The sequence below is a fragment of the Thamnophis sirtalis genome, unplaced genomic scaffold (genome assembly GCF_051295495.1).
Source record: "Thamnophis sirtalis isolate CommonGarterSnake01/CBP01778 unplaced genomic scaffold, rThaSir2_p1.2 scaffold_6, whole genome shotgun sequence".
In the NCBI taxonomy this organism is placed as follows: Eukaryota; Metazoa; Chordata; class Lepidosauria; order Squamata; family Natricidae; genus Thamnophis; species Thamnophis sirtalis.
The window spans coordinates 81285537-81304250 of record NW_028261386.1 but is presented as its reverse complement, the minus strand read 5'-3'; the positions used below and the strand labels follow the sequence as shown (position 1 = coordinate 81304250).

Here is an 18714-nt window from a genome sequence, read left to right as displayed (position 1 = left end):
AAAGGCATTGAAAGTAACAAGGAATGGGATTTTTGAACCATCTAAAGTAACTTTTAAGTTATTTATAATATGAACTTTGACAACGGTACAAAAGTAAAGGAAAATAGTAGAATACAAATAACAATCCATCATTCAAACTGGGTTTTTTCAGATCAATAAATGTTAAACAAGTTAATTTTAGCATTTATTTAATAAAACAATACTAAAATAGTATACTTAGGTATACTGTATTTAAATTTAACAGGTGTTATCTTCTTGATGAAAAAGTTAATATTTATTTATATTGAAGGCGTTCTATTATAATGTTAAATGGCTGAAAAATGGAAAGCTATAAATGTGTCTTAAGTATAATTTTCCTTTCAGTCACAACAGACTGATAAAAACATGGTGTCTAAATACCACTGCTTTAGTTTTTCTATCTTCTTCTACCTTTTTCTATCTATCTGGTATTGTTTGCTTGAAAACCCACATCCTGAGGAACTATCTAGTACCACAAAAAATAACAATTCCGGCTTTAATGAATCTATTTGAATTGGCCCTTGCAACCAACCCTGACATGAAAATCTTTTACAGAAGAGGTTTATTCTGCCACAGCAAAATTGTAGGTACCAATGAATCACAGAAAATTATAAAATAATTAAATGGAAACCAAATGGTTAAGTATCATTGAAAAACAGGTAACGTTCTATAGATGCCTCAGATGTGCAAGTGGTGTTATTCTTCTGATGGTGGCAGAATAAAGGATTGATCCTGTTCTAGAGTTGAGAGTCAGGGCATTTTGCAAAAATTTTGTAAATACTGAAGTGCAATCTCTGTAAACAGTTCACTATAAAACTTTCTTTCTGACTGGGTCTTAACATGAAAGTTAGGCTATTTTGTTTTGTTTTTATTTTTTTGTTAGTACTTGTGTTTATATTCCACTTGCAATCCACCAAGATCAGAATTACATTAAGCACATGAACGCATACAAACATACATAGCATATATACCTGGCTGCAATGAGATCTAAAAGATGTTGCCACCTGTCATTGACCTTGCCAAGTTTATACTCAATCTCCAGGGTTTTGCTTTCATGGCTTGCTTTAGCAAGCCGTTCTCCCATTTCCTGAAGCTGCATTTTATTTTCATGGGCAACTGCAATTTCATCTTGATAATCCTGAATGACAGAAGGACATTAAAAAAACCACAGTAAGCATCTTAAGAAAATCTCCTTAGAGCAACAAATGGTTGCTTGGTTGCTCTTATCTAAATACTATCTAAACATGACACCCTGTTCTATAATTTTGACAGTGTTTATAGGAGGTAATAATCTAACATGCATAGACAACAGGGAAATAACCCCCCCCCCCCCCCAAGTTTGCAAATTGTTCAGTTTAGCCAAATTAGTGACACTCAGGTGTGTTGAAATATAAAACCCAGATTTTCCAGCCAATGTGGCCTTTATAAGAGCACCAGATTATAAAATACCATACAGGATCATAGCCAAGATTTTACTGAAAGCTTCCTTAGAGATAGCATGCTGCAGTTCTGATAAACTAAGAATATTTATGGAATGGTCTGAAATAGTAAAGCAGGAGCCTTGTACCTTTTTGAGTTTTTCAATCATTTCTTCAATGAGAATATCTCCATTCTGGGAAACTTTACTTTCCATTTGTGTCAACCACTCACAGAGATCTTTGTTCTTCTCGTTGAAGACTGCCCATTCATTCAGTTTCTCGCTCACCTGTTGCCTCCTCAAGGAAACCTTTAAAGTTGTGCAGAAAGAAAGATAGATTATGAGAACAAGAAAAATTAGGCATAATGTTCACCCTGCACTAAGATGATTGCTGAAGTTAAAAGAGATAGAGAAAGCTTCAACAATATGTGATTTCTTTAATAGCTTAACAATGGTTATTAATCTTAGGTTACTTTTGGCCAAATTGTAATGAGAAAGACAAATAAAAAAAGTTATCCAACACACAATAAGGTTCCAGAGGAAGATAAAGATAAAATTCAGGCTTATCAGTTGCAGATAAATGTGTACCTCATATAATGACAGTCAGGTAGATATATCTACAGCCTAGACAACTACACTTACATCTCAGATTACACATAAATATAGAGATTACTTTTAAATATGGAGCTGCAACTAGTCACAAAGACATCTTTTAATACCTATGCCGTTAAGAAAAAAAAGGGCGTACTATTTTTGAAGTAGTTTTCCCAATGCAATAAATTCTAAGACAATGAGATCAGATTTCTTAATCCTGTTGCTATTGATATTGTTAATTTGTTTTACTACAACCCAACTGGCTCTTAAAAAAAATGCTAAGCATACAAACCTGGTAGGCAACTGAATTAAAAAATGTGGCCTCCACTGATAAAAAAAAAACGTTACTGCAATAGTATTTAAACAGTTTGCATCCAGTGATATCACCTAAAAATGACTCAGATATTGATGAATTTATTTCATATGTATAGTATATCTTGATTTTTTAATGTGATTTAGTCCTAGCTCAGTTTGTTAATCAGTGACCAAGAAGGTGGATACAGATAACAGAAATAAAACCCCCACATGAAATAGGAATGACATGTTAAATGAATTACAAATTAAAAGAACAGATTAGGTTACTGTCACCCATAATCACTCAATCGGTCCACTGTGGCCTTCAAAAGAACGAAGTATTTACCAATTTCTAGAAGGCTATTTGAGGAAGGCCATCCACAGAGAGCATCCTGCAAGCCCAGAAGGATGGCTTGTAATAAAGATAGATTTAGACTGTCTGATGGTTCCATCTGATCCCATCATATCTGACATACAATTGAAAAGGTAATAGAAGAATGGCAACAAAATGTCCTTACAATAAATGTATAACATGATTTCTTAAATCTTAAAATGTAGGTATATATATTAAAATGTGTGTGTGTGTGTGTATGCGTATATACATGCACACACACACACATACATACATACATACATACACACATTTTCAACAATCTAAGCTTTACTTACTGCACCTGTTTCTTCTTTTCTATAATTGCAGTTCCTTCTCAGCTTATGTATTTCCTTTACTGAGAAAGGAAATGCTTAAAAGAATGACCACAACCCATATTTAGATATGTAAAACAAGATACAAATGATTCTAATTTCCTTTGTGTTTTTTTCCACAACTCAGCATTAAGAAACTATTTTAATTCTTTGTGGAACTAAACTCCTCTATTGCATGGAGAACAACTGGTGAGCCAATTAGGTAAAAATGCCTCAAGATCAGAAATAAGGAATTAGTTGTTCAGTGTGTGCAGCATAAAAAAAATATTTATTTATGTCCCCATCGCCCACCTTCCAACATAGCCAGCATGCATTCTGTCTCTTGAGCCTTCAAAAAATATATCCAACCAAATAAGTTTATTTGCAAGTGTTCCCTGTTAAAAAAATGTTAAGTCCTTTCTAACACCAATTAAGGTTTGTGTAATGAACACATAAACAGTATTGGAATGCTCTTCTTGGCCAATTTAAGTAGATGATAGAGCATGAAATCTAAACTCTTAGTGAAGGTGTTTATACAAAAGTTAAAGCATTTCTATATTTATTTGTTTACAAACTTTCATAGCACACTCCAATCCAAATAGACTTAGAACAGGGTACGACAAAGTCAAGATAGTAAGATACTGAAGTTCAGATACAAATAAAGAGAAATAATAAAAGAATCAAACCATCTGTCATTCTTTAAACAATCAGAGTAAAGGCATTTCTAATGGGTAGTCCTCATTTATTTATGGTAATTGGGACCAGAATTTCCATCACTAAGCAATGTGGTCTTAAAGCACAATGTGATATGACTATACTGCTTTGCAAAAGAAATTCACACACTTCTGGTTGCTGTCATTAAGTGAATCCTATCCCATTATTAAGTGAGAACAAAGAAGGATGCAAACGATGAGCAGGTGACTCATCATTTAATATGTAACTGTAAGTAGGGAACCAAGTGCCCGGTCATGATTACATGTGTGCAGAGATAAAGAGTGTCTGGCATAAGTGCAAAGATCAGTCATAAGTACCATTAAATGAGGACCACCTGCATTTCCAATATAAATATGGCACAATCATTTACTCACAACACTCAACAAGTTTATCCATCTCTAATTACTAAGATCATCTTTTGCTCCTTTTTAAAGTGTAGGAATTATAATAGCCTCCCCAATCACAAGGAATCAGAGCTATCGTATTAATACAATTTAAAAGCAATGACACAACCGCCAACTGTGGTGAAAAACAAATACTTCCTAATTTCCTCCTTGGGCTGGTGCAAGGATAACCTAAGCACATCTCCACATGCCTCTTTGCCTGAATGTCAGTATCTTTCTTTGGTCTAAGGATGGCTTCAGGTTTCATGCTTGGGGTTTTCACTAATATTCTGTATATATTATTATATACTCCCTATTGCATGGGAGTGACAGGGAGGTGGTCTGAAATGACATGCTTTGTATCAGCAATCTTGCCATTCTAATTTGTGTCATTCTGTCCACCCTTTAGTCCACGATTGATTGTAGTGGGGCTTAAGTTCCTGGTGCCTGAAACTTTTTTTTTCTTTTTTCTTTGTAAAGGGATTGATCAAGCAGTCATCTGACCAATGAGCAAAGTAAATGTCCCTGATATTAACTATGCTTCCCGGGTTTCCTGAATGCTCGGGAATATACAATATGAAAACTTAGGTTCTATGAGTTGTGTTTGTCTGCTTGTCTTTTCATGTAACTGATCCATATATGATATGCAGTTAAACAACCAGCCAAGAAATATAAACATTTTAATTCTTTGCTGCTACCTACTGGTCGAAAGGTATATTTGTGAATCTTAGAAAGTGAAAAGGCCTAAAAATGACTGACTAGCCCGTTCCTGATTTTAGACACCAAACTGAAAGAACAATTAAATGGACTCAGTTCATATATTATTCAATTAGTTTGGCATAAAATAAGAAAATAAAGAAACAACCAGGATGTTTACCTGATTTATCATTTTTTGTGTTTATATATGTATCTTCTATCTTATGTTTCTTAACACATGAACGGGTGAAATTTAGGGCTCTTCTTGCATCTCTTTCTTACAGATAAGTTTTTAATTACTACAACTGCCTTCATTCTGAGAATGTTCAGAATATTCAGATGTTTTGCTTTTAAGTGCCTTAGCTTTGTTTTGAACAATTGAATATATCTATTATCTCTCTTAAAGGTTTCAACAGTGTTTCTTCTGGATTCAAAAATTCAGTCAACAATAAGATTCCATTGTCAAATACACTAGGTGAAATCTCATGCAAATGGGGAGTTTCTCTTTGCTTTCAGAATGCAAAGGAATAATATAGCATCATGAAACAGCTTTGGGCGGATATTTATACTTTTCAAAGCAGCAGCTAAATATTTATAAATAGAAAAAGCAACCTTAATAGAAAGCAAGGACTTGATTCCCTTGCTTAGAATTTTGACATCAGCAAAATATAGGCATCTATTTTTCTTTTACTATCTATTCATCTGGAGTGTCTCAATGTATTTAAAGTGAAATCAAGTTAGTGGAAAGTTGAAAAAAGGCTGAAAGAAGTTCCATTTTTTTTTCATATACCCAGGAAGTCATATTTTCTTCTGCTAAGAACACAAACCAAGATTTGTTGGGGCAGGTTTTTGGGTGGGGAGAGTTGGCACTTAGGAAAATTTTTATCAATTGACTTGTAACTTGTGATATTAAGATTTTTATAATTGTGCAGTATTCTAGTACGAATGGCACTCTGATCCTGTATTTGTTACATATATCCCAAATTGCAACTAAGAAGATTAAAGAATTATATATAACTAGTTAATTGAACATTCAAATCCAGGCTTATCATATTTAAATCCAATGTTTCAGACATTAAACTAGGGGGTAACTCAGCAATTGTCTGGTAGTCTGCACAAATCAGACTGGCCTAACAGGAAAATTATTTTTGTATTTTTTTTGGCAGGCAATATTATTGTACCTGGTGACATAGTTCTTCCCATTGTCTGTGCAATAATTCAATACGTTCGTTGAGTGCCGAAATGTCCTCTGCACTAATGAAAGTACCCAGGGTCTCCTTTAATAAGTTCAAATGAGAAAGATCGTTGGTCCATCCCTCAGCGGCACTCTCTAGTTCCTATTTTGGAGAAAGAAAATCTTTAAAGTGTATATAGAAATAAATATTTATTTATTTTAATTTTGTACAGTACTGCAGAACAAAAAAGAAAAAAAAAAACCTAAACGAATAAGCAGTTTACAGGCTTATTTTAAAAAGAATACTTGTTGTTTTGGTTTACTTCAATGTACATTCCTTTTAATTGCTTCCACCTAAGAGAATATCAGAATTTCCTTTTTCTGTGGGCCCTGATATACTGCATATATCTGCAGTGTTATACAATACAGTTTTAAATTACATTGTTTGATAACTTGCCTGTGATCCAAGTTGGAGTTTAGGAAAGAAACATTTATTTTGGATGTATACTCACCCACTTATAAGGATAAGGAAAAAGAATAACTTCATAAGAAATTGTAACAGAAAAACGTAATTTTAAACACCCCCCCATGACCCCCCATATGCCTGCTCCTCTCTGTTCAAACCTAGCAATATCCAGACAACTACTTTTAAAGAAAACTTAAAACATGTAGATTTTTAATAACTCATACCGTATTAAACTATGATAGAAGCAAGGCTAAGAATGACCTCGCTCCTCAGCTTTTTAAAAATATTCCAATCATGGCATAGTCTGTAAGTATTATTTGTCTGTAAATCACCTGTTACTCCATGCATAATACAATAAAATATATTTGTCTGTAAGTCACGTGTTACTCCATGCATAATACAATAAAATGGAAATAATCTGTCCTGATTGCATTCTATGTTATATTATCTCACTTTAGAATCAGACCGCAATGTGCATTTCTACTGTACCTTGCAGCGAATCTGCTCTGTGTGGAGCTCATCATGATGGTCTGGCAATGGCTGAGAAAGCTTCTTCTTCAGGGATTTTAGCTTTTCCAAGGAATTTGATATGTCTTTTTCACATTTTTCCCAGTCCTGAACGGTAGAATATAAAGTTAATGTCTCTCAATTGAAGCAAAGGAAGAACAGAGAGGATGGGTTCTCAAACCTAACACTTCAAGGACCTAATTACTTACATTTCCTCCAGCAGCACAAAGCTGGGTACACATTTTCATCTAATTTTCCAGTGAACTTTGTTGGGGCAAGAAAGAGTGAATGGCTCTAAGTCACTCAGTAAACGTCAATGACCGAGGGTGGACTTGAACCTATATCCAACATCTTAACCATTACACTACACAATAGATTTGATCAAACCATGACAATATATAAACGGAATCTGTGGCTATAGAAGGCACAAGGATTATTTACAAGTGACTAAGATGTTGGAGCGGAATAAACCTCTTCAAAGAGAAGCCAAATGACTTCAAAGAAAAGTCCAGTTGCCTTTTATAGAAGCACCTTTGGGACAAATGACTCAGATCTAATAAGATTTGAGAGCTACTATTTGGTAATACTCTATAAAGTCATATCCTGAATTTACAAAAACAGTTAACGCTGCATTAATTTCCTATCAGAAAAGTAGAAGGCATAAAGGAAAGCGAAAAGTTAAATGCAATACAAACAAACATTGTAACTGACAACTTTAATCACAGTAATAGTTTATTAGGGTATGAATCACAGTATTTTGGATTCCCTATAATTAACAGGTATATACATAAGTGAGAGTTATTGAATACTCACTGCAATCCACTGATTTAATTGGTCATTAAAAAAATTGGAAAATTCACATCTAAACAATTGCTTAAAATTGCAAAATTCTAATTCATTCCTTTTTCTTGCCATGTTTGCAATATGGCAGTTTAAAAACTTCCCACTTCCGTTATATTTATATACAGTTATTATGAACAAAATTCCAATTGATGTGAAATTGGTTTGAATCTATATTTGTGTAGTAATAAGCATGTCTATAAACATTATATAATTCTATCCCCCAAAACAGCAAGGTTATGCATAAACACACAGGCATTCCCTTATATCAAAAAGGTACATTGTTTAAAACTCTGTGTCTTTCTCTGAAATTGATAATTTTATTCCACTAATATCTATTGTTACCTATTGTGTTGAATATAATGTTTCTGTGTCATCAATAAAAGGAAAAATAAAAGGAATAATGGAGTGAGCTCCCGTTACTTGTCCCAGATTCTGCTAACCTAGCTATTCGAAAGCATGTAAAAATGCAAATAGAAAAATTGGAACCTTTGGTGGGAAGGTAACAGCGTTTTGTGCATCTTTGGCATTTAGTCATGCCAGCCACATGACCACAGAATTGTCATCAGACAGCGCTGACTCTTCGGCTTTGAAACGGAGATGAGCACCAGCCCCTAGAGTCAGGAATGACTAGCACATATGTGCAAGGGGAACCTTTACCTTAAGCATGTCTGTAAACATTACATAATTCTATCCCCCCAAACAGCAGGGTTATGCATGTACACATACATGCATTTCCTTATATCAAAAAAGTATAATTTAAAAACTCTGTCTTTCTCTGAAATTGATAATTTTATTCCAGTATTATCTATTGCTCCTATTTTGTTGAATATTATGTTTCTGTTTCATCAATAATCAATGAAAGAAATAATTTTGTCAAACTGATCCCCAAAACAAAATAGTTAAGTCTCAGAAAATGGGTTTGTTTTGCAAATACGGATTATGTGGCTTCAAATTCATCAAATAGATATTTTCCTGCGCATTGCTTTCTATTAATGAATTCATTCATTCATTCATGTACACATAGTCCTTGGTTTATATAACAGCATTTGGGACTGGGATTGCAATCACTAAGCAATGTGGTCATAAAGCACAATGTTAATGTGAGAACATTGCTCACTTAGCATTCACAAGCTCCAAAGTCCTAGTTGTTGTTCTAATTCCTGGACTCCTGGATTATTAAGTGGGAAGAGGTGGGACTCCCATTTAAGGAGCATGGGGGTCATACGGGTGCTTTGGGAGGATTTGGAAGGTTCAGCATAGGGGTGCTACAGGCAGGGATGCTATGAAGGATTCGTACTTACTGGGATGACTTTAACGTTCCCTGCTGGCTTTCCCATTGAATTTGCTTGTGGGAAGCTGGCAAGGAAGATCACAAATGATGATCACATGTGGCTCTACCTACTCAATCTCTCTCCCTACCTACCTTCTGTATTTCTCTCTCTCTCTCTCTATCCCTCTACTTACCTACTTACCTTCTTACCTACCTACTGTCTCTCCCTCCCTCCTTACTGTATTTTTCTCTCTCTTTATCCCTCTACTTACCTACCTACTCTCTCTCTCCCTACCTACCTACTGTATTTCTCTCTGTCTCTCCATCTACCTACCTACCTACTCTCTCTCTCCCTACCTACCTACTGTATTTCTCGCTCTATCCCTCTACCTACCTACCTACCTACCTACCTACCTACCTACCTACCTACCTACTCTCTCTCCCTCCCTCCCTACTGTATTTCTCTCTCTCTCCCTCTACCTACCTACTCTCCCTCCCTCCCTACTGTATTTCTCTCTCTATCCCTCTATCTACCTACCTAATCTCTCCCTACCTACCTACTGTATTTCTCTCTCTCTCCATCTACCTACCTACTCTTTCTCCCTCCCTCCCTACTGTATTTCTCTCTCTCTTTATCCCTCTACCTACCTACTCTCCCTCCCTCCCTACTGTATTTCTCTCTCTATCCCTCTATCTACCTACTTAATCTCTCCCTACCTACCTACTGTATTTCTCTCTCTCTTTATCCCTCTACCTACCTACCTACCTACTCTCTTTCTCCCTACCTACCTACTGTATTTCTCTCTCTCTCTCTCCTTTTCTTCCTACCTACATACCCTCTCTCTCTCCCTACCCAACTACTGTATTTATCTCTCTGCCCCTCTCTCCCTCTACCTACCTACCTACTCTCTCTCTCTCTCCCCCTACCTACCTACTGTATTTCTTTCTCTCTCCCTCTTTCTACCTACCTACTTCTTTTTTTAATTTGCCTCTTCAAAACCTTGCTGCGTCATACTCTGGTGCATCTTATACTTCAAAAAATATGGTATGTGAATTGCAGACCCATATTTCAAGATCGTGATCACATGACTGCAAGGATGCTGCAATGGCTGGAACTTTGAGGAGTAGTCATTTTTTCAGCACTGCTTTTGAACAGTGGCTGAAACAAAGGATCTACACTACTTGTAGTGTCCAAATGCATTGGGACTGTCAATATAAAAGTTTTTTTAAGTATTCTGAAGGTTTGCTAAATTAGAATAAACATACACAACAACAGTAAAGACTGCATCAGTCTCTTTATTTGTTTATACCTCTACTGCATTTACTACTGCCCAATATAAAAAGAAGTTATTATCATCATCATCATAACAACAAAAATAATAATATTTCTTTCTTTCTTTGTGAGCCCAAATGTTAATTTCTGCTCTTTGAAATATAGGGATATATTATGCAGAATAAATATCTACATAAACATGGCTTCTATAGGCTTCTATAAAGTATGAATTCTAGGATGGGTTCAAAAATCAGATGGTAATAACACAGACAACTCATGTGCTTTATACCAAAGAAACACAAACAGTATACAGAAAGCATGATTGTGGTGCCACAGGTCAGCCTTCGGCAACTTTCTGAATCTATCTTGTAGACCAACACATTCAGAAGACATTAGGTTAGGGAATATTGCCATAGGTAAGACATAGAACAGTGATGGCAAACTTTTTTGGGCTCCCATGCCAAAAGCAGGAGGAGTGCAAGGGGGTCGTGCACGGGCTTGCCATACCCATAATACTATGCGTGTGATCCACCCTGTGCGTACGTCTAGCAACCCCCTCCACTTTTGGTGTGTTTTTTTTGCCCTCCCCAGGCTCCAGGGGCTTTCTAGAAGCCTGGGGAGGCAGAAAAAGCCTCCCCACCCCCCTGGATGCCCTCTGGAGGCCTCCGGAGCTTCCCTGAAGGCTCCAGAGGGCAAAAATGGACCTACGGGGAACCCGGAATTTCGGGAATGGTGACTTCCAGTTTGTTTGTAGAATTGATTTTTGACCTCCAGAGCCTTCAGGAGGCTTCCCTGAAGGCTTCAAAAGAAGGGCAAAGACAGGGCAGCGCCTCGCATGCCCTAACAAATGGCTCTGCGTGCCACCTGTGGCACGCATGCCATAGATTCGCCATCACGGACATAGAACCAATCTAAGAATTTTATCTATTTACATGTAACATGGAATCAAAACAAATAAGGTCAATGTCCTTGTAATTCAGCTTTTCAAAGTAGTAGTCTTATTTGATTTTTAAAGATTAATTTAAATGAACCCACTTTTAATAGTAAGGTGAGCTGCTTTTTCTGTTCTTCAAGTCTGAGGTTTGCTAATTTCCACCACTCTTGGATTTCTGTAAGTTCCTTCTGTAAAGATGCTTCTGTCTCACCATCAGCACAGAGTAACAGCTGTTTTCCACCTTCCACTGTTAAAATGTAGCTCCCTTGTTGGCGAAGAAGCACTTTCTCTTTGAGCTGGGAAGACCAAAGACATTCCCGAAACATCACTCTAATTTCATTGTCAAATAAGTCAGTCAGTAATATCACAAGAAGAGTGTTTTTCTTCCAAGGAGGACTTTTAAGAGCTATGGTGGTTCAGTAGTTAGAGTGCAGTACTGCAGGCTACTTCTGCTGACAGGCGGCTACCTGCAATTTGACAGATCAAATCTCACCAGGCTCAAGGTTGACTCAGCCTTCCATCCTTCCAAGGTGGGTAAAATGAGGAGCCAAAATTGTTGGAAGCAATATGCTCTGTAAACCGCTTAGAGAGGGCTGGAAAGCACTATGAAGTGGTAAACAAGTCTAAGTGCTATTGCTATTAAACTTTGCCATTATAATCACTTCTGCATGAAAAGTAAGTAGTATAATGAAACAATCCAAAACGCACTGAAGATATCTCCTCGAATGGGGATGAAACGTTTGCAACCAAATCGCCAAACTTGGAGTTCAAACTAACATAACTAACCCAGGCTACTAATATTTAAAGACATACTTGGAGCAAGTATTTCATCAGCTGTTTTTGTACTTTATATTTCCTCTTTTGTTCTTTTCCTTTCTCCCCTCACCCCTTGCTTAATGAACTCTACCCTATGATCTTTCCCCACTATCTGTTTAGAAGGTTAAAAAGAGGAGGTTTTTGGTAGAAAAAGCCCTTCAATATTATATTACATAAAAACCAGGTCTTTGTAAGAATTTAATTATGCTGCAGCATAAGATATGAAGGCATTTTCCCAGGATCATATTCAGTCGAGGAAATCCAAACACTGTTGTATACTGAGGATGTTATATTAAAGTGTTCCTGGGAAAAACCACCAGACATTTCATAAATACCCTTTGAGGCATGGAGACAAATTAGGCAGGCCTATTGTGTGGCTATTCGGAGTTAAGCTCTGTTAAGAAAGTCTTCACTTTGCTTAATAACTGCAGTTATACCTGACTAAATAAGTACAGTGAAATATCTAATTCGTTCCATTAAGTGATAACAGAATCTATTTAGTTGAAAATGGTCTGTCAATAGTTACCTGCATTTCATCCAGTAGGGCTCTAGCTCTCTGCAATGGGATAGGAACAGTGCCCAGCCCACTTGCTGATTGATAAGTCACTTCCACCAGCCACTTGCGCAATTTCTCTGCCATTTCTCTGTATCGTTGCCACTGACGAATCTGACTGTCAATGATGCCCCTTCTCTGCTGGGCTCTACGAATTACCCCTTGCCACTGATTACTGAGCAATGCCAGTTTTAAATTGAATTCATCCCTTAAAAAAGGAAAAACACAACATAAGCGTTTAGTATAGAAACAAAGTGAGCCAAACAAAAGCAGCAAAAATGGCTAACAACTATGCAATAGCAATAGCAATAGTTAGACTTATATACCGCTTCATAGGGCTTTCAGCCCTCTCTAAGCGGTTTACAGAGTCAGCATATTGCCCCCAACAACAATCCGGGTCCTCATTTTACCCACCTCGGAAGGATGGAAGGCTGAGTTGACCTTGAGCCGGTGAGATTTGAACCGCCGAACTGCAGCTAGCAGTCAGCTGAAGTGGCTGCAGTACTGCACTTTAACCACTGTGCCACCTTGGCTCTTAACTATGCTACATTGATTTCTATTACTGCATTGTAAAATCCATTTGCCTTTGAAATACTCTCACTGAGAACTTCTAAAATTAACTTTGTAATAGTCTGATGAAAAGTTTGCCATAGTTATTCCCCCCCCCCTGTGGAAAACAGTACTGCCAATCCAAGTTTTTATGTATGAAATAAAGGCAACAAGGAACCGCGGTTACAGCTAAAATCTATATTGATTGGAGGTGAACAAGCAGAATATGTAATAGAAAGCAAATACTCTATTAGTCATATCAGTCATATAAAATGCAATCTCACAAATAGTAGTAGCCCATTATTATAATGTGCCAATAGTTTGGAGAAAATAAATGCGTATTAGATAAAAAGGCAAAGTTTTCAAACATGAAACATTTGAAAAATCATAATTTTTGTACAATACACATTTTACCTGTCATCTACCTGCCCTTGCTCAAGAAGGTTATGGCCATCCATGATGATAGAATGTAAAATCTGTTGCCGACTAAACATCTCTGCTTGGAACAGCTAAAGAACAAAAAGTTTTTAAAAGTGAATTCCAAATGAGCTCAACAAAACAAAATCAGATTCAAAAATAAAAGTTTAACCTTTTTAACCTTTCCAATACAATTAGGATGTATGATATTTTTAGATGGATAAGTAATTAGACATTTTAAAAAAGGCAAAGTAGTTAATTATAGGTTCATTTGGTCTACAGTATAGTTTTAAAAACCTAATAGAAAAAAAGAAAGTTGTCCATTTAAATGGCTTTTATATGACTACATTCATGTTAAATTTTATCTTGCAAATATGACACATAGGTAATTCAGATGCAAATGTGTAATTTACAAATATGTAATAGTTCCCCTTTTTCTTTATCAAATTGAAGACATATAATTGTTTACACATTCAGAAAAAAACCAAATAATTAACACCAAATGAAAAAGGGAAAAAAGCTTGTAATTTATGAACAATATATTTTTTTCCAATTTTCTACATGGTTGAACATTCATAGATATATTTCATGCACACTCTCTAGAACTTCTGTTGGGAATAAGCTTCATTTACTTCTTGCTTAGTTCTTGTAAATGAGATAAAAATCCAGAGAGAGAAGACTAATCTTTTTACAATGATAGTCTCTTTGTGAATGGCCCCTATTTTTTTTTTGGACAAGCTTCCACATGTTGAGATGAATGTCAGAATGGGTCTGATGTCCAGCCTTTGAAGTCTACTGACCTATATTTATTATCCAAAATGAAACCAAATTTAATCTTCCCAAATTAGGAGAATTCTTGTATTCAATTAATCACAGAATCTCCCAACTTAGTTTTAGATCGTGCTATCAAATGTTTTGCAGTTCATCTGTTTAGTTAAATGTTGTTCGATTACACTGAAAAGTCTTAATCTTCTATAATAAAATTAAGTTCGTGGAGGAACACCTGCCTCTTAGCCCTGATATATGAATCAGTGACAATGGGCCAAGTCTAACTCTTTCATAGACTGAAACTCTCCATCAATCTCTTTCTTCTAGTTGTTTACATTCATATCAGGCTGAAGCAATAATTTACTTTCCCCTTATTTACAGGGTTATTTCTTGCATATCTAACCTACTATTATTGGTTGCATTTATCTCACAACTAACAAATGTCAAAAACAACCATCTCTACAGCCACAGATAAAATTTTAGGACTTTCAATTTCCAAATATTAGGGGTGCTCAAAAGTTGTGACATGCCTCCGGGATCGTAAAGTTATTTTGGTTTACTTTAATATAATTTAGATGTGCTTGGTATGTAACTATATAAATATAACTTTTTAACATTTTATTTGTTTCATTTTTATACCATCTGATGTCAGTGTCCGTCCATGTCCTACATAAAATCCAGCTGTCATGCTCTGTGATCATGAACAGAGATCAAAATATGTTTGAAGAAATCAATCCTTATTAGTGTAGTTCCAGTTCACGCTGACAATAAATAAAAGAAGTTGATACAGTAGCTTAAGAATTCTCTCTTTATAACTTGCCTCATGCGCCCTCTGCTGTTCTAAAAGAAGCTGGTAGTTTCCTGAAATTTCTGCAGCCAGTTTCTGCTCAGTTTGAACCAAGAACTCCATCCAAGTCTCACATTTTTCTAGGAAGGTTTGTTGCTGCAGCATGAAGGACTGTAGCTTACTGCAAGGATAAAGAAGGACTCAATATACATCTGAATCTAAACAGCAAACTTATGATGTTTCTTTTTTAAAATACTAAAAACAACATTATTGACTTCATCTTGGATTTTTAAAAATATGCTGATGAAAAAGGAAATAAAGTAAACAAACTGGATACTTATAAGCACAAACATTTGGGGATGCCTATTTCTTCAATTTTAAGTTTGTGAACCTGTTTGTCTCACTTAAAACTTTATTCTAATTCCTAAAGAAAAAAGTTCGGAAGTACTTTTATTTTTCTAATACCCTCTGTTTTAATAATAGATTATTAAGTGTCTTCTCTGCAAGACAGTAATAATCAAGCGCACATTTTAATCTGTTACTTCTATAAACCTTACTTTTCAACAGCTTTTTCTTCCTCTCTCCCTTTGTTTGGGTTCATGCATTATATTAAGCCACAATATAGTTTGTTTGTCTTGGGCTTAGCACCTAATTGTGATTTTTACAGTGCAAACTTTTAAAAGAAAGCACTGTTGAGGGTTCTGACTAGACAATCTATTTGTGACATAGTTCCTACTTTTTTATTTGTTTGTTTGTTTAAAGGCACAGCAGGAACATGGTGATGTAATTAGAAGGAGCAGATCAGATTCCTCCTGTGCATGTGCGAAGTAGGATGGCCGCCAGCTTCTTCTGCTCCGGCCAGGGTGAGCGAAAAAAACACCCAAAAACTAGTAAATTAGTTCAGAGACTATGCGGGAAGGGGTCCTAGTGGTGGAGCGCAATTTAGCGGACCCGGACAGGTACCTATTTGGGGGGTCGGCGCCATCAGGTGGCTCCCTGTCGCCCATAACAATTTTTACAGCGTTCGGCAGTGAAAAGGGCAAAAATGGCAGCGACACGCTGACGGCGCCGTCTCTGGCGGCTTTCATAGTCCTAGCCCTGTTTTCTTCTGACCGGGAGGGGCCCTGGAGTATATCGGACTATTGGAATGTTATTGCTGGCAGAGAGGAGGTGGATTGTTTAAAACGGCGCTGGACGAGGTCGGGCAGTTGGTCTGTCTGCCGCTGCCACGGCCTCCTTAGGCGCCCCCCTCCCTCTGTTCCGTCGGATTGCAACACACGCCGTTCCCAGAGTCTTTGATATTTTTCTTGACATCCTCTTTTGACATCTTCTGTTTTCGCTTCTGTGACCCTCGGACTACGTCAGACTGTTCCAGAGAGGGGGCGGTCGGCCTGGCATGGCGCTGGATGAGATCAGGCAGCTGGCTGTGTTACTGTTGCCACGGCCTTTCGGGTGCCTCCCCCCCTCTCCGTTCCACTGGATTTGGCTTTCCCTATGGTGTGGCCTCTCCCCTGTCTGCCTTTATGTTTACGGGGCCTTTTTTATCATCTGGCTCTCCCGGCTCCCGGCTGCTGGACTTTTGGATTTACTTTTGGACTTGCGACCTGGACTTTGGACTTACGACCTGCCTCATTTGGTATGACCACTCCCTCATTTGGTGTGACCACTGCCACCCGTCAATGCCCAGGGATGCCACCTTGCCCCCCCCAGACTTTTTCAGACCCCTGCCATACCATCCTTTTGTACAGGAAGGAGAGAAGACGAACTATTCTCCCTCCATATCACCGTTAATTTCCACCCATCTGAACTTTTTTACGAACCTGCCTATAAACTTTGCACATTATCAACAGCTGCGCAAACTTTGTATGGGGAGTGTATGTGGTATGTATGTGATTGAGTGATCCCACACTTTTTAATTTAAATTAATTCATTCTTATATTTTATTGTATTATTGTATATTTTAATATTAGTGGGGTATGCATGTGGAGAATGTCTGGCCTGTATGTATGAGAGGATTGAGAGTGCGGCCTGGAGCCCCCTCCACTGAGTGCAGAAGCAGAAGTGGATGGGGGCCCGGATTTGCCTCTCATCCCAGAGTGTATGGTACGAATGGCCTGCCAGGGAGAACGGGGGCCGTGGGAGGGGAGGAGGGGGTCTACGGGGATGGGGCCAGGCTGGAGCATCCCGGTCACGTTTGGGAGAGGCAGGTACAACGGGAGTTACAGGGCTAGCCGTTACCGGGGAAGGAGAGTTCGCTACGTCACAGCGATCCCTCCTTCCGGCCCTGATAGCTCAACTCAAGGACTAGGTGGCAAGAGATGTCAGGGTCCTGGTCTCGGGTTGCTGTTGCTAAATGCCAGGTCTGTGATTCATAAAGCTCCCCTCGTCCGGGACTTAATATTAGACGAGGGGGCAGACGTGGAATGTATTACAGAAACCTGGCTGGGCCACGAGGGAGGAGTCCCCCTCACAGAAATGTGCCCAGAAGGGTTTCAGGTACTCCACCAACCACGACACCAAAGAAGGTGTGGGGGAGTGGCAGCCATCATCCGAGAGTCATTAGTCCCTCGTGGGATTCCTGCTCCGGAGACTGTCGGGTGTGAGTCCCTTCTGGTGAAGCTGGACCTAGGGGGTCAAGTGGGCTTGTTTCTAATGTACCTACCTCCCAGCTGCGTTACAACAGCCCTGCCTGCGCTCCTTGAGTCAGTAGCCGGACTGGCGGTTGAGTTCTCCAGACTGATAGTACTAGGGGATTTCAACCTGCCATCTCTCGGTGAATGCTCGGATGGAGCACAGGAGTTCATGGCTTTCATGACAACCATGGACTTGACCCAAGTAATTCAGGGTCCGACTCATACAGCGGGTCACACGCTTGACCTTGTGTTTCTCTCGGGACAGTGGAGACGTGATCTGGAATTGAAGGGCATAGAGATCTCGCCCTTGTCATGGTCAGATCACTTCCTACTGAGGCTTGATTTTCGGAAACTACTCCCCCACTGCAGGGAGGGGGAACCGATTAAGTGGGTCCGCCCCAGGCGCCTGATCGACCCTTTGGGATTTCAGATGGCACTTGGAGAGATACCTGACTCCCTTGCCCACAATCCGGCAGAGTCCTTGGTTGCTGCTTGGAATACAGCGGCGGCTGAGGCACTGGACCGGATTGCGCCTTTGTGCCCTCTCCGCGGCAGTGGATCCAGGAGGGCCCCTTGGTTTACTGAGGAACTCCGGGAGATGAAGCGCCAAAAGAGACGCCTAGAGCGACGTTGGAGGGCTAGCAACTCTGAATCCGACTGAACACTACTAAGAGCCTTTATTAGGACTTATTTAGTGGCGATACGGGCGGCAAAATGTGCACATTTTTCCGCTCTTATTGCGTCCGCAGAATCTCGCTCAGCTGCCCTGTTAGGATAATCCATTCCCTCCTGAAAGGGGGGAAATGGGGGATGCCTTACAGGGACGAGCTGAGGAGTTTGCTCAGGTTTCTGTCAGACAAAATCGCTCAGATTCGGACGGACCTGGACTCCACTTGGACAGTACCAGCAGAGATGCCAGGGGAG

At 38.5% G+C, this 18714-nt stretch overlaps 1 protein-coding gene across 3 annotated transcripts in view; it reads right to left on the bottom strand.

Moving 5' to 3' along the window:
- SYNE1 (spectrin repeat containing nuclear envelope protein 1) overlaps positions 1-18714 on the bottom strand; it is a 373011-nt gene that overhangs the window by 52079 nt on the left and 302218 nt on the right. For all 3 annotated transcript variants that reach the window (XM_087718281.1, XM_087718279.1, XM_087718280.1), the window contains exons 121-128: positions 15191-15338; positions 13600-13694; positions 12610-12844; positions 11369-11563; positions 6930-7055; positions 5982-6137; positions 1586-1744; positions 990-1156 (exon numbers count right to left, since the gene is read on the bottom strand). In XM_087718281.1, coding sequence (XP_087574407.1) covers positions 990-1156; positions 1586-1744; positions 5982-6137; positions 6930-7055; positions 11369-11563; positions 12610-12844; positions 13600-13694; positions 15191-15338 — 1281 coding nt within the window. The remainder of the gene's footprint in view (positions 1-989; positions 1157-1585; positions 1745-5981; positions 6138-6929; positions 7056-11368; positions 11564-12609; positions 12845-13599; positions 13695-15190; positions 15339-18714) is intronic.